The 15,890-nt window shown below is 50.0% G+C and overlaps 2 protein-coding genes across 4 annotated transcripts in view; one reads left to right on the forward strand and one right to left on the reverse strand.

Moving 5' to 3' along the window:
• Positions 1 to 10,484, reverse strand: part of MED12 (mediator complex subunit 12) — a 35,989-nt gene extending 25,505 nt beyond the window's left edge. For all 3 annotated transcript variants that reach the window (XM_072929294.1, XM_030272988.4, XM_030272987.4), the window contains exons 1-9: positions 10,239 to 10,484; positions 9,801 to 9,905; positions 8,821 to 9,012; positions 6,332 to 6,491; positions 5,593 to 5,768; positions 5,198 to 5,308; positions 4,113 to 4,367; positions 2,084 to 2,230; positions 1,679 to 1,778 (exon numbers count right to left, since the gene is read on the reverse strand). In XM_072929294.1, the coding sequence (XP_072785395.1) occupies positions 1,679 to 1,778; positions 2,084 to 2,230; positions 4,113 to 4,367; positions 5,198 to 5,308; positions 5,593 to 5,768; positions 6,332 to 6,491; positions 8,821 to 9,012; positions 9,801 to 9,905; positions 10,239 to 10,337 (1,345 nt within the window). In that variant the 5' untranslated portion in view covers positions 10,338 to 10,484. The remainder of the gene's footprint in view (positions 1 to 1,678; positions 1,779 to 2,083; positions 2,231 to 4,112; positions 4,368 to 5,197; positions 5,309 to 5,592; positions 5,769 to 6,331; positions 6,492 to 8,820; positions 9,013 to 9,800; positions 9,906 to 10,238) is intronic.
• A 302-nt stretch (positions 10,485 to 10,786) lies between these two features.
• IL2RG (interleukin 2 receptor subunit gamma) lies at positions 10,787 to 15,148 on the forward strand. The gene is made up of 8 exons (XM_002187931.5): positions 10,787 to 11,558; positions 12,414 to 12,504; positions 12,745 to 12,932; positions 13,067 to 13,209; positions 13,315 to 13,477; positions 13,912 to 14,017; positions 14,088 to 14,172; positions 14,274 to 15,148. The coding sequence occupies exons 1-8, from the start codon at positions 11,348 to 11,350 to the stop codon at positions 14,475 to 14,477; spliced, it is 1,191 nt and encodes a 396-aa protein (XP_002187967.4). The 5' UTR covers positions 10,787 to 11,347; the 3' UTR covers positions 14,478 to 15,148.
• The last annotated feature ends 742 nt before the right edge of the window (positions 15,149 to 15,890 follow it).

Consider the following 15,890-nt stretch of genomic DNA (forward strand, 5'->3'; position numbering starts at 1 on the left):
CCCTCAGACTTTACTGGTCTCCCACATAGAAGGAAATGAAGTCACAAGTGTAATCCAAAGACAATCAAAAGGGACTTCAGGACCTTGGAACTGACCATTAGAAAGGGATTGTGGATCAGAGATTGTTTTCTCTTCTATCCTTTTCCAATTACAGACAACAATATTGGAAGAAACAGATGGGCCCAGTCTATTAATAAATGGCTTCATGGCTGGTGTTGCCACCAAAACCCTGTTTTTTTTCTGACAACGGGAGAGCCTACACAGCACCAGGCATGCTGGACTGTTCAGTGTATGAGAAACTGGTTGGACAGTCACATCCAGATGGCAGTGGTCAAAGGCTGAGACTCCCAATGGACATCAGCGATGAGTGGTAACACAGACACTGATCAAGTGCACCCACAGCAAGTCTGTAGATGACACCAAGCCAAGTGGTTTGGTTGATAGTCCTGAAGGATGGATGACATCCACGGGGACCTGGACAAGCTTGAGCAATGGCCCATGAGAATCTCATGAGGTGCAACAAGGCCAAATACAAAGTGCTGTAGCTGGGGCAGTGCAACCCCAGTATTGATCCAGGATGGGGGATGAACAGATAGAGAGCAGCTCTGCACAGAAGGACTCAGGAATGCTGGGGGATGAGAGGCTGGACAGGACCCAGCCATGTGCACTCACAGTCCAGAAAGCCAAGTGTGTCCTGGGCTGCAGCCAAAGCCCTGTGGGCAGCAGGGGAAGGAGGGAGGGGATTCTGCCCCTCTGCTCCACTCTGACCCCACCTGCAGTGCTGCCTCCAGCTCTGGGGTCCCCAGCACAGGAAGGACATGGACCTGTTGGAGCGAGTCCAGAGGAGGCCATGAAGGTGATCAGAGGGATGGAACAGCTCTTCTAGGAGGAAAGGCTGAGAGAATTGGGATTGTTCAGCCTGAAGGAAAGGCTCTAGTGTGACCTATCACCTATCACACTAAGGCAGGCTTACAAGAAATCTTGAGAGAAACTTCTTACAAGGGCAGGACAAAGGAGAACGGTTTTAAACTGAGAGAGAAGAGACTCAGACTAGATGTCAAGAAGAAATTCTTCCCTGTGAGGGTGATGAATCAGTGGCACAGGTTGCCCAGAGAGGTTGTGGATGCTCCATTCCTGGAAGTGTTCAAGGCCAGGTTGGATTGGTCCTGGGCAACCAGATCTAGGGGAAGGTGTCCCTGCCCATGGCATTAGAATTGAGACCACTTAATTTTTAAGGTCTCTTCCAACCCAGACCATTCTACAATTCTGTAAGAAGTTACTGTAAGCTCACTGCTTGGGCTCACTACCCAAGGAAAGCTCTACCAGTCAGGCAGAGGTCCACCCATTTTAATATCCTGACTCCCACTGCGGCCAACAGGAGATTTTAGGGGAAAGCATTAAAACCATGGCATACAGACAAAAGTATAGTTCCCTGGAAAATATTTCCAGCTCCTAGTAACAGAAACTCCCCCTATACCTGAAGAAATGGACCCCTGTAAGATTTTGCTCTGCAAAAAAAAAAAAAAAAAAAAAGAGAGCTATGTCTTACTGCTGACAGTAAACACAAACAGTAGTAAATAGGAAAAAATCAAAAAGAATAGCCAGACAGGAGTTTTGTCAGAGCAGCACATGGATCAGGGGGAAAGGGGGAAAGAAACTTTAACCTACAGCAAGTTACCTGCTGTGGTTTCTTGGCACTTATCAAATGACCAGCGAACCTCCACAGCCTGGCCACGTTCTTTTATCTGCTGCTCAATTTCACGCAGCTTTGCCCGAACCTAGAAACAAAGGACTTGTGTAAACATACAAATGGATGCCTTAGAAGTCCTGTGAACAAAATTAATAGAAAACAAAGAGATTGACAGCAATTTTACTTAAAATTAGATTTTGCCCATCTTCCAAGGACATCACTATCTGTCTTTTAGCAGAATGAGAGAGCTTAATTCCCAGGGATTGAGACAGCACCTCCAGATCTGCTTATCACACAACATGAGAAGAAAATTCTCAAAGAGCTAAGATAGAGCTCAAAGAGCTAAGCTGTTATCCCAAACCACAAGAGCTCCCTTTTCTGAAGGCTGCTCACCTGTTGTGTAAAGGCTGAATTCCCCCCTGGCATGGGCAAGTTGGATGGGGCTATAGGCAGGTGGTCCAATGGAGAGCCAGTCTTTATCCTGCTATCAGTCAAGGAATAATGCCACACAAGGGCACTCGGGCAACACAAAATGATACTCTGCAACAGATAGAAAAGTCAATATCACTCAGCAAATAAAGGTCAAAATAATTAAGTTACATTCTTACAGAACTAACCACTACTTTATCCTATTGTCCAGTCACTCATTATCCTCTATACAGCATATTTACTGCCTGGGTGGGTTGGGGTTTTTTTTCTTTGTTCTAAGCTCTGAAAAACCCTTTGGATCATACAAACTCACACCCCCAGTGCATAATCCAATCCTCATGGTCCAGAAGCAACATTTACATCACTGACGTACAATCGTGTGTAAAGTCTTAGAAGAAATATGAGATAACAGACCTAAATTAATTAAACAATTTTGTTTGATAATCACAAGTCTGATTATTATAGTAACAATATCATGGTATATACATTCTCATTTTTTTATGATCTTGTACACTCACATAAACACAGACAAAACTTCACTAAACAGTTCCTATGATACACCCCTACATTTTCTGGCTCACAAATCTGTTTTAAACCCTCAAACCAAAGAATTGGCTTATCTTGAGAACATTTCAGCAAAGGTTAATTATGTACATTCTTAGAATTATGGAAATTCTTAGAAATGCACCTGTTTCCACTGAGACATACTAAAGATCAGACTATCATTTACCAACGTCAACTTTTTAAGCAGGTTTTGTCTGAACTCCAAATCAAACAAACCTTTGAGGTAGATATGCTCATCTATTTTCCCTAAAGTAAGCTCCCCAGATACAAGACTTTTGTATCAGAGACATGTTTTATCACATAGAAAATAGAAAAAAAAAAACAAAACAAAACCTCTAAACTTCAACAGAAAGCAAACAAGACTTAATAAGAATGAAAAGGGTTTATTTATAACCCTACTTTGCTCTCTAACCCCTGCTTCTAGAAAGATCCTTACTTCTAGCCAACTGTACTATAGGAATTTTCTCTTTCTTTGAGAGCTGGCTGATTGCTTCTTGATCCTGCCAGGGCTCCTTCATCTCAAGTTTCTCTCTTGAGCAGCAGACTCGCAAGTTTTGTGCTCTCTTCCTCTCCAACTCCTGCTCCATCCTGTACTCTCTGGAACCTTCTCTGCTTTAACAAGCCTTTTCTCCCCTGGAAGAAACAATCTCCACTCCTGCATTGACCCACCTCACCTAGTCACTCTCCTCTTGAAGGAGAAAAACACAGTCATGAATAAATGCCATTGACATTGAACAGAACACTGAACAGAACTTGCCTCCCTCTGACACAGGACAGTAAGGACTGAATCCCACAATGTCACAACAGCACCTGTTCTTCAAATATCTATTAGTAAGGCGTTGGCAACTTTGCCCTTTTATTGCAATGTAACAGTTAATCAATCCCACCTAGAAATATTTAGAATAGGTCCTTTCCACAGCCTGCTACCACTCCTAAACCACTACATTCTTCCATAAAGTGGGGTCTGTTACTTGTGTGTGCTGTTTGGTTGTGGGTTGTTTGGTTGGTTTGGGGTTTGTTTGGTTGGTTTTGGGTGGGTTTTTTTTTGTTCTATGGGTAGGAACTTTTTTTTCTGATGAGAGGATGCTTGTTTTTAAGAGTTGACAAAATAACAAAGCACTTTCATTTATGGCATAATTTCCTCTCCTAGGTGAAAACTTGCTATTGATATACACATGGGAAATAACCCTTTCTTTTTTTCTCATCCCTTCTTTCCCAGCTATGCGAGGCACCTGTGAGTAGAGCAAAAGGCTCTATTTCAACTCATTTTTCTTATGCAAGTCAGTCAAGGGCACTGCTACAGCACTGTCTGTCAAAAGCTCTGTAACACATCAGCAAAGATAATCATGGTTTGATATTTCTGTAATTTTTCTGTGATGGCACACAAATTGTCCCTGTTGACCTCAGAATCACCATTACTTAAACCTACCTGAAGGATACAGCTGAGCCCATACACCACTGGCCGGTGCTGCGGGCACAGTAATAAGTCGCTGAAAGGGCTGGGAGGAGGATTCCCTGCAGCTGGCTGAGGGGTGGGAGTTGAAGGAAGAGCATTCCCTGTCTGGGCAGACAGGATGTGTGGTGGGTGCCCACCAGCACCATCCAGCTGCATAGCAAGCCTGCGGGTGCAGAAGTAGGCCAGACGTCTGGAAAGGTACGCAGACTGCACAAACTCTCCAGAGTACTGCGGGGAAGATGGAAGGAGGGACAAACATCCTTGTCACAAGGAACACAAGTAAAAACCTCGACCTTCCCAATGTACTACACTGTGTGACACTGCCTTGAAGAGGCAGTTCCTTTTTACAGAGAGCTCCTTAGCATCATGGATCACTCAGTGGCTACTAAGCATCAGAAAAACCCTTGAAATGCTCTCTGGCAATGACTTAATGTACAAAAATGTACCCACACCCAGCATTCCCAGTACTTCAAAGGCTTGTCCAGAATCTGTTGCAAGAGAAAAAGAAGGGAGGAAAGAAGGGAGGAAAGAAGGGAGGAAAGAAGGGAGGAAAGAAGGGAGGAAAGAAGGGAGGAAAGAAGGGAGGAAAGAAGGGAGGAAAGAAGGGAGGAAAGAAGGGAGGAAAGAAGGGAGGAAAGAAGGGAGGAAAGAAGGGAGGAAAGAAGGGAGGAAAGAAGGGAGGAAAGAAGGGAGGAAAGAAGGGAGGAAAGAAGGGAGGAAAGAAGGGCGGAAAGAAGGGCGGAAAGAAGGGCGGAAAAGGAGGGCGGAAAAGGAGGAAGCAATTTCCATGTACTGGCACATAATCAGTGCAACTATCACAGCTCTGGCACAGGCTGGGATTACCAAATCCAGTGCAGGGAAAAAAGGTAAAGGAGAATAAGAACTGGAAAAGAGCAGGACTAAAAAACATCTTTGCCTGAGCTAAGAAGGATGCTCATAGGGACACTCCCTGGCGCTCTTGGTGCAAAACAACTCATTATTCCCTTAGGTAATAGAAAGGGGATGGCCAAAGCAGAAGTCAGCACTTTCATAAAACACGTTAAGAGTGTATTTCTCACCCGCAGCAGCAAAGGAAGGAGCATTTTCAGAAATTCATCTTCTCCTGACCGTATCTTCTCAAAGCACTCGAGAACCCATGTCAGGAATTCATGCCGGTCCAACATGCCATCCTGCACACAGATAAAAGCAGAGCAAACGGATGAAAGTTGAAATAACCTCCACTAAGGTAAGGCAGAGCAGCAGCAGCTTGCACTCACACTCCAACAGTGGAAATAACTCTGGAGGTTTTCACAGTTCTTTGCTACCCCTGTCCTATTAGTGAGTTCAAAATTTCATCTAGTCCTAGTGGTCTGTTCACTAGGAAAGGGAGCATCCTGCAGAAATAAATCACTCGGCATCCACTCGCCTTCCTTCGCTGCTCACACCAACCCAGCAGCCCCTGCCAATCCCTCACCTGAAACATGAACATAGCCAATTTCTCATTGTAGTCCCACTGCTTCAAAGCCTGTTCCACCTCTTGGGGCATTGGTCCTGATGGTGAACCACAGCCTTGCCCTGGGAGCTGTCTGTAGAACTCTGCAATTTTCTGCAGCTGCTCTGACAGATACTTGGTGATGATCTGTGTCCATTCTGGAGAAAATAGGTTAGCAGTGAGCACTGTGGTGCAGACAAGCAGGAAAGAACCAGGATGGTGCATAGGGGGAAAGCCAAAAAAACCAGAACACAGTCAGGGGACTTTTCTATTCCACAGCAATCTGGAGCAGGCCAGGATGTTTGATCCAGTAATGCTTAATGAAATTGGAAACACAGACAGGGAGTAACACACCAAAATTCTCTGAGAAATGTACACATTCACTTGGGAAGTAGCTAATCAGTCATCACTAAATTGCAACTTTACAATTTTTATATGGTAAGTAAAAAACAGGTAAGGCAGCAAAGAAGCTCAGTAGAACTTAACATGGAGAAAGAAAAGTAAGGCTCCCGGGAAGTATTTATGGCTGCTAAGACTTATTTTTCAATGTACTTTCACAGGTGGGCCTGTTGTTCAGACAGTTACTCGCATCATAACCCAAGGATTTATGAGCAGGAAACAAGTTTATTTGGATTTCCAGGCTACCTCTTACTAATCAAGAGCAGGCTTAGAAGGAAACAGCTGTGATGGACAAACCCAGTGCTGCACACAGAGTGCTTACCAATGAAGGGATCAATGACATGACGCTTTTTCACCTTCGTTTCTGTGATGGCAGCATAATAGGCACAAGTCATTTTGATGAGCCATGCTGCTCTCATTACTGGAACAGTGTATTTTGCCAAATAACCAAAGACCTCTTCCTTCTTGCTAAAGATGGGAACCTGTAATGAAATGGAGAGGGAAAACTGAACCAAGCACTTAGAATAAGAATTGAAGCAGCTAAAGCAGCTATACCTGCTGCAGGTATGAAAAACGTAAAAAGGGAACAGAGCAACACAATACCTCTACCTCAAAAAAACCTGCTGCCAAAATCCACTTGAGGTCAGAAAGCAATAGTACCAGAGCTGCATTTCAGTACAAACAGAAACAAAACAAATTGAAAGAAGACAAAAAACGTAATTACGTCATTGTAAATCCATGCCCTGAATCCTGCAAACATCTTGGAGGTTATCCTCCTGAGAGCACATAAAGAGCTATGAAAGACACAGACTCAGGACAGAGTAGCTGCCATACAAAGTGAAGACAGGACTCTTCACTTTGTATTTAAAACCAAGGGGTTACAGAAGTCTCAAAATATCATGAATACTCAACAGAAGACTGCGAGAGTCAGGGAGCTGAGTACACAGTAGGACGGAATTCATTAATCCAAGATTCAAAATTCAAGCTATAACATAGGAGGATACCAGTGAAATCATCAGACTGCAGGACTAGAAACGAGGAAGCAATAGCACATTGCAGGGAAAAGTGCAGCTGTAGGGCTCATTTTTACACAATACTCTGGAGAGCAAAAGTATGTGTGTTTTCACAGAGGAATGAAAAGAATTCATTAAAATAGGTCCACTTGGCAGATACCTTCAAGTCCCTGAACTACTGATGCTCATTTACCTGCTACATTTCCTATGTTCTTCCCAATTACTCTCTGATGCCTGAAAGTCAGACAACTTGGCTACTGACAGTTGCTCTTTCACATCTAAGTTCATGAAAATGGATGGAGCTCATAGCAGGAAAACAGGAAAACCTTGAAAGGTTCAATCTTTCACCATGACCACAGGAAACTGACAGTCAAAACATAAAGAAGGACTAAGTTTATAAAGAGTCAGATTCTGGGACAATCTGATTATTTTATTTTCCCCCCAGGAATGAGTCAGACCATTTTGCAACTGGGAGTTATGTTTTTTCCATAGTGCATACCAGATTCATAAGCACCTTGTTTGCAGGCTTCCCCTGAGAGAGAGCTATCTCTATTGCTACCAAGTCTGATGTCCCAGACTGAAAAGCAAGATTTATTCCATTGTTGGAATAATGCTGTATGGCAGCTGTCTTCTGTTAAGTGGGCAGTTTTTCCTTATCTCTTCCACAATCAATCCTCTCTCTGCTGACAATGGGCCACTGAATGTCACTGCATGACTGATAAGAACTAGAACATCCCACTGTGAGATGCTCCGCCCAGAGGGAGGAGCCAAGCATTCCTACCTGGATACAATCTCAAGTTTCTAAAACACCAGCACAGATTTTTCTGCACTGGATTTCCCAGAGGAATAGCTGCCTCTTCAGAAGAAGATTACATGCTTTCCTACAGGATCGCTGCTCCAACAGAACCACACCTGACAGGTTCTGTTGGAGGAGTGATCCAGGAGCTCTGCAGCCACAATTCCCAATTGGACTGCTACCAACACCCTGTCAAACAGGGTGTCAGGTTGTATTCTGTCAGTGTTGTTTTGGTTCACTTCATTGTTTATTTTATATATTTATTTTCTTCACTAATAAAGAACTGTTATTCCTGCTCCCATATTTTTACCTGAGAAGCCCCCTGAATTTCAAATTTATAACAATTCAGAAGAAGGGGGTCTACATTTTTCCATTTCGGGGGAGGGGGCTGCCTTCCTTAGCAGACACTTGTCTTTCAAACCAAGACACTCTGACAAAATGCCAGAGTAAGATCCTTCTTCCATACTCTACAGAATTCACAGCTATAAGGTAAATATCTACCCCTACACTCCAGGGCATAGAAATACTGTAGCCTGGCCAAGACTAAGTGATAGCACATGTTCTTTCCTCTGCTGGAAAGCAGAAACATCGCAATGGAACAGAAGTCTGGGAAGTCATTTAGGTGATTATTTGCAGTAATTCTCACTATGACTTTTGAAAACCTGAGAAACCCTCCACAACAGAAACGTCCTCTAAACAACAGACCAAAGGCAACAGTGGCAGCTCTTCTGAAAACAATGGAACCTTAAAATAAATCAGTCACGTCCTACAAGCCAAAAGGTAAAGCTGAACACACCTCAAAATAACAGCCAAGAGACCAGATCTCAAAGTATGGATGACTAGTCAGGTCACTACAAATCCTACATCCACTCTTCAAGCTGAAAACTTCACAAAACGTATAGACAAGGAATTTCTCCAAACAGTAAAGACCTTCAGAAAACCTCCAGAAACAAGCACAAATTAAATTCTCTGCCCTGCCAGGCTGCCTCTCCTGTAACATACCTTCTTAGCAAGATGAGTAAGAGGCTTAGTTCCAGCCAGATCTGTGAACCAGTTGTTTATGGCACTCTGAGAACGTGCTGTTACCAGCCAAAAGTTATCTTTCTGATTGACCTGGGGTTTCCGTCTCCCTGTGTCAGGCAGGGTGTTGCACCGTAGCTTTTCTGCAATAATACTGCTAAAATTTGAGCTGATCTGGAGGAGAAAAAAAAAAGATTTATTACATTTCAGAGGTCAAAGACCTGATCAGTGTGCTTAAAATATCATTCCTACCAGAAGCCTCACCAGTATCAACTTTTGAAACACAAAGTAACTGCCAATAACTCCTTCGTTATACTTGCAGAGATGAATGTGTCTAGGCAACTCATACAATAATCAAACAGGGACTCAAGTTGAGATGGACACAAACCTTTAAAAATACTTGTCAAACCAGACAGAAGGCTCCTCAGACAGAAGTCAGCCAAGGAAAACAAATATCTTGTGCTTATTGATTGCCTTCCAACCCAGGTCATTACTAGTTGTTTTGTCAGGAAGTCAACATCTTGATTTCAGAGACTGGAAAAATGGAGTTGAAGCCTATTATATAACTCCCATTTTTAAATTTCCAGATGTTTCACAAAATCGTACTTTCCTTTTACCACAACCATCATGTAGCCAAAACAACAAGAAGTTTCTCCTACTATCAAGCCTTGTGCTTTAATTGCGGAATTTAAGGAGTCCTAGATGTTGGCTTAATGAAGACTACAGACATAGCCCTGCCCCTAAGATGCACTGAGCCAGACAAGAACTCTCTCTTTCAGAGGTGAGACACGGTTCTAAATGGATGCAGAACTTGGATTCTACAGAAACAGAGGGTCAAGTCTTAAAAACACCCATACAAAAGGCAAAGATCTCCTAGTTGTCGACACAGGGAAGGAAGGACTGTTCAGTATCCAGCCGCCTGCCCTGCCAAACCTGCCCTCGACCGTCGGGACGTCCCTCACCTTCGCCGGGTTGAAATTGACATTTTTGGCACTGCCGTGCTCGTCCCCAGAGACAGCCGGTTGGTTATTGAAGCCTTGCTTGACATTCAGCGCAGTCAGCTCATCCTGCGGGGGAAGGACGGTCAGCAGCGCCCGGCACGGCCTCTCCGCGCCCACCGCCGCAGTCGCTATCCCCACCGTGGGGGCTGAACCCGGCGAGGCCCGGCTGCTCCCACGACCTCCCCCAGCCCTCGCTACCAGGCACCGCCCAGGGCAGTGCCGGGACTCGGGGACCGCGGCTCCCCGGCCCGGCCAGCGCCCTCTAGCCCCGGGGTCCCGGCGGGACGTGCCTCTCGCCCGGCTCCGGCCCTCGCACCGCTAACCCGGCGCTTCCTCAGGGCCGGTCCCGGAACAGCAGTCCTGCTCCTCGGGTCCCCCCAACACGCCCGGCCCCCGCACCTCCTTCTGCTTGGGGTCCTGCGGGTACACGTCGGGCGGGCCGAGGCGCGGGCGCTTGAGCGGGCGGTGCTCGTAGCTGAGGACGCCGAAGGCCGCCATGGCGGGCCGGCCGGGCGGGAGCGGCCGGGCCACAACAAGGGCCGCCGGGGCTGCCCGCGCCTGCGCGCTGCGCCGGGGCAGGTGGGCGCCGCCGAAGCCGGGCCGAAGGAGTACGGAGCGTCCCGAGCGTACTCCCGAGGAACACGAGCGTCACCGGAAAGAGCCGAGTGTTGCCGAAGAATGCCGAAAATTGACGGAGATAGCCGAGTAATGCTGTGACTGCACCGAGGAAACACGAAGAGCACCGAGCGGAGACGGAGAGATCCGAGAGTGAACGGAGAGAGCCGAAGTCCCCGAAGCAGGAAGGAGCGAGGCCAAAAAGAGCCGAGCGCCGCAGGAGGGTCCCGCGCAGTGCCGGGACGGCCTGAGCCCGCTCCGAGCGAAGACGGAAAGTGCCGAAGAGGGACGAGGCAGCCCGAGGTGCGCGCGCGCCCCCTGGCGGAGGCGCGGCGCCGGTGGCGTGTCCGGGCACGATCACGTGACACGGCCCCGCCGCGGCCCGGCCCCGGTACCGGAGCGGCCGCGGAGCGCGGCCACCGACGGCCCCGCTGCGGCCGTCACCGCCCGGGAGCCCGGCCGTGCTGTCACACACACACACACACACACAAGCCCCGCTGTGACTCTCCCTGCAGCCACCCCCTCGGACTGCCTCGGTGCCTGCCAGTGATGCTCCCGGGGATCCAGGCAGGCTGCGCGTTGGGATCCCCATCCCAGCCGTGCTCCTGGCGGAGCCCTGGCGGTGTTCCCTAGAGCATTAGCCATGGGAACACGGCAGGATGAATTGGGAGGTCCAAGAGGTGTGAGGCGTGGGAACTGAGCAGGGAGGGTGACACAGTCCTGGTGGGATGAGCCATGGGGCGCCAGTGGGATGTGCTGTGGGGTCCCAGTGGGTTAGCTGCGGTATCCTAGTGGGATGAGCCATGGAGTTCCACTGGCATGAGCTATGCGGTCCCACTGGGATGAGCTATGGGGCCCCACTAGAGTGAGTCACGGTCCCCATAAGGTGGCCCATGGGGCAGCACGTAGGGTGGGCCCCCCGGTGCAGGCGGTGCCGTGGGGCAGGAAGCAGTGTGATGCGGAAGCCGGCAGCCCTGGCTGAGGCTGTTCACACGCGTCCCCGGTCAGCAGCTTCCATGGCAGCTCCTAGCACCTTCCTCGTGCCTGTCCTCCTCCTCCTCTGTGGACTGGGTCCCTACCCTGCTGCTGCCCACAGCCACCCAGGTAAGGGGGCAGATGGGAAGGCCATGGGCCCCTTTTGTGGTTGGGGCTGGGGAATGGAGCTCCCCAGTGATGGCGGGTGAGGGCAGGATGTGGGACTGTGTGGGCTGGCGTGCTGTTGTGGCACACACCAGGGGCCCCGAGACCCCTGATGTGTCCCAGGACCTGCGGCACCTATATGGCCCCTTGCAGTGGGGCTGCCAGGAGGATCAGGCAGGGAGCCCTGTTGGGGTGTCCTTGTGCCCACTGCAGTGCTGGAGCATTTCTGCCCCCACCAGCTCTCTTGCTACTAGTCCTGCAGTACTCCTCCCCAATCACTTTCCTGGCAAATCCTATTGGTCTGTGCTACTTGTGAGTGCCGGCCAGGATGGTCAGTGGATCTGCACCAGCTGCCCTTTCCTTCCTGGTCACCTCAGCAGTGCTGTGCACAGGAAGGTGACAGGACACAGAGGCTTTTCTTTCCACGTGGCACTCTCATCCTGGCCACTGTTTTCTGAAAAAAAAAAAAAATCCACTCCTTGTCTGGCTGTCAGTAAAACAACAGCTTTCTGTGGAAAAACCCCCTCTGTATCCCAGGACCTCCTGGGAGGGTGGGAAGGTGCCCTCCATCTCCACTCTTTCTCCATCTGTCTAGAAACACCCTGTTTTCTCCATTGTGTTACATTACAACCCAGGAAAGCTCAACTCTGGCTTTCTCCTGCCCCTGCAGTGCTGGCTGATGAGTTTTTAGGGTTGACACAGAGGGAGGCTCATAGGGATACATGGGGATCTGGCACGTGCCATATCTCTCCTGTGCACTCCTGGGCCTTGGCACAGCTACCTACCACTGTCATGTCCAGCAGTGTCTGTTGCTTGCAGGGGTGGAATGTGTCCTCTTCAATGAGGAGTACATGAACTGCACGTGGGGGAACAAAGAGATGCCCACGGTCAACTACTCCCTCTTCTACTGGTAGGTGCCCCTGCCCCATAGCCAGTCCTACAGCAGAGTGTCCAGCAGTGAGTCCCTGTGCAGGGGGGCTGCTGCCAGCATTGCTGGTCCTGGCATCAGGCCTCTCCTCCTCCCCAGGCCCAGGGTGGGGCAAGCTCTGTGCCCAGAGTAAGCAGAACAGGATGTGCTGGGGAGAGGGGTCCTGGCAAGGGCTGGGGCATGTGAGGCCTTGGGGAGTCCTGGTAACCTACTGTGGCACAGGTACAAGAACACGTCTGACAAGGAGGTGGAGTGCAAGCACTACCTGCAGGACCAGGGTGTCAGGGTTGGCTGCCACTTCAAGCAGAATGAGCTCATCCAGTTCCAGCCTTTCCATGTTCTCATCAATGCCAGTGTTGGCGGCAAGACCCTGGAGATCCCCAGCAAGAGCATGGAGCTGCAGGACCTGGGTACAGAGTGGTGGGGGGACCCCCCTCTCCTCTGCCCGGCTGTGGGTTATCAGAGCTCCCCTGTGAGCTCCCAGCTGGCAGCAGGGCCCTGGCCATGGGGCCAGCCCTCACTGGGCATTACCTGTCCCTTGAAGTGAAACCAGAGGCACCTGTCAACCTGACCATCCACAACATGAGCAACAATCAGCTGCGGCTGACCTGGGCCTCCCGGTACCCCAAAGACAAGTGCCTGGAGCACGCTGTCAAGTACAAGAGCAACAAGGACACCAGCTGGACGGTGAGAGCCCTGGGCACAGCACCCTTGTGGCTGTGCCCAGGGGTGAGCTGTGCACCAGCCTCCAAGGTGATACCAGCCAGTAGCACAGGGCTCATGTCTCTGCAGGAGCTCTCAGTGAATGGAGATGTCTTCTCCTTACCCAGCGTGGACTATGAGAAGTCCTACACCTTCTACGTGCGCAGCAAGATCAACACATACTGTGGCAGAACCCAGTTCTGGAGCGAGTGGAGCGTTCCTGTCATCTGGGGCAGCAACTCCACCAGTAAGGGTAAGTTCTGAGGGCTGCAGTGGGATAGGATGGACTGGAGCATGGCAGGGCTCAGCAGGCAAGAGATGGCTAAGCAAGTAGAGAACGGCTTGAGGCAGCAGCTGTAGGGACAAGACCCATCTGGGCATGTGGGGTGCTAGCAGCAGCATCCTTTGTACTTCTGGAAGCAAAACACACCCCACCAGTGGGATCTGCTGACTTTTGCCAGGGGCTGCTTAGCACTGGAGGCCATGGCTGGGCCAGGACAGGGTCACTAGCTAGTTATGGTGATAGGATGGCAGGGCTTGGGGACAGGCCCCTTCTCCATGCTCTTTGCCCAGCTGAGCCCTGCCATGAGCAATGCTATGGCCACCCATGAAGGGCCACCTGCAGGCCCACCCCACTGCCTCGGTGGCGTGCTGTCTGGGGATCAGTGTCACCCCTGCTCTTTCCAGGCACAGAGGAGGAGCTGTACTGGTTTGGGATCCGCACGGTCTTGGTCCCCATTGCCTCCTGCCTGCTCCTGGTTGTCCTTGTCATCCTGCTGGTGCGCATGGAAAGGTGAGTGCGGGGAGCTGACGGGTCGCAGCAGCACTGGGGTTCTTCCCTCTAATACGCTTCTCCTGCACAGGGTATGGGTCATCCTGATGCCCCGAATTCCCAACCCCAGCAAGAATTTTGATGAGCTGTTCATCACTCACAATGGCAATTTCCAGGTAAGGTAGTGCAGGCAGCTCTGCCTTGGGCTCACCCCAGCTGCGTGGGGTTGGGGCTGGGCTGGATGGTGGCTTCTCTCACCCTGCTCTGCTCCCTGGAGGAATGGACTGGAGTCCCCAAAGATGTTGTGGAGAGCTTCAAGCCCAACTACAGCGAGAGCATCTGCTATGTGACTGAGCTGCCACAAAAGGACAGCCACGAGCCCCTCTGGGACAGCAGCAATCATGCACCACCTCCAATGCCTGGGCCCCCAGCCACCCGCAGTGAGCACAGCCCCTACCAGAACAGCTATGGGACAGTGTGACACGCTCCTGCACCCCTGTATGCCCCATTCTCCACAGCTTTGCTGCCCAAACCTTACTGCTCCTCAGGCCCTGCTCCTCGCTCCTACCATGCCTCTGCCAAATGCCCTGGCCTCCCAGTCTTGTTTCCTGCCAAGTGCCCTCCCTGCTCCGAGGTGCCCACAAGCACATCCCGGGACATGTCCTGGTGAGTGGGCAGCTGCAGCTGAGCAGGCAGGAGCCATGAGCCGACTGATGGGGACACACAGGATGAGGAGTCCTAGGTGGGCTAAGTGTGGAAAAATAAAGAAAGATAGGCAAGAAAGATTGTAAATATGCTCAAGTGCCTTGCAGCTGATGTAGGAAAAACACATATACCTTACTCATCATTGTTTAGCTTTGTAGTAAGTAGAACTTCTATGTTTAGATAACACAGGCCTGTGATAGACTTAGTGGCACCTTATTTAACATGTTTGAGATTCCTGGCCTGCTGTGGGAAAGATCAAATCACAGTGGTAAACCACAACGGCACAAATCCTTAATAAACAGGCAAAACCAGCAGGTTCAGTGTTCCTCTAGGGTGGACCAAGATCCACAGTGCCTGCATCCCTGCTTATGTACCTCTGCCTGGGTGCTGCTTCGGGGGTCCTGCAGTTGGTGAGGTCATGAAAATAAATTTCCTCTTTGCTTTTCATCCGTGGTTTTGTGGTTGTTCCTGTGTCCTGCCTGTGTTGGCTCAGACGGCAAGCCACTGTGTCATCCTGGCAGTTCCCCCCAGGCCTCACTGCTCCTTCACCCGTGTCCCCAGTTTCTGGTGGCAGTAAAGCTCTGCCCACCTGGGGTTTGCCCAGGCTCATTCTGCGGGGCCTGAGGAAAGCACTGCTGGAGCCCCAACGCCTGAACACCTCTGACCAGTCCTACTGTCCCAGCTGTGCTTTCCCAGGCTCACAATAGCAACATGTTCATCATCAAACACATGGACGAGCCCCCTCCTGGCTGCCTCACAGGGCTCCCTGCACTGCTGTGACCCCACTGAGCAATGGGCTCTGCTCTGGGCTCTCCAACCACTTCTGGGGCCACCCGCAGCCCTCAGCCACTGCTGCTGTCCCTGCAGATGACCAGACCTTTCTGGCCAACACTGACTGCATCCCCCGCAGCTGCTCTTACAGAATCCCAGATTCAATTATGTTGGAGAGGACGTTGGGAGATCATTGAGTCCAACCTCTGTCTGAACACCACGTCAAACAGTTCCTTAAACTCCTCCAGGGACATTGACTCCACCTGAGCAGTCTGATCCAGTGGCTGATCACCCCTTCCGGGAAGGAATTCCTCCTGATGTCCATCAACCTTCCCTGGCAGAGGCACATAAGAGCACACCCTCCCCTGCTGTCACTGCTTGCTTGAGAGAAGAACGGGACCCTCAGCCGGGCCTGGCA

Source organism: Taeniopygia guttata, chromosome 4A (genome assembly GCF_048771995.1).
Source record: "Taeniopygia guttata chromosome 4A, bTaeGut7.mat, whole genome shotgun sequence".
NCBI lineage: Eukaryota > Metazoa > Chordata > Aves > Passeriformes > Estrildidae > Taeniopygia > Taeniopygia guttata.

Coding starts and splice junctions, on each gene's coding strand:
- IL2RG (XM_002187931.5), top strand. CDS start 11,348: ATGGGGCAGCACGTAGGGTGGGCCCCCCGGTGCAGGCGGTGCCGTGGG. Junction 11,559..12,413: donor TGCTGCCCACAGCCACCCAG/GTAAGGGGGCAG, acceptor TGTTGCTTGCAG/GGGTGGAATGTGTCCTCTTC. Junction 13,210..13,314: donor ACAAGGACACCAGCTGGACG/GTGAGAGCCCTG, acceptor ATGTCTCTGCAG/GAGCTCTCAGTGAATGGAGA.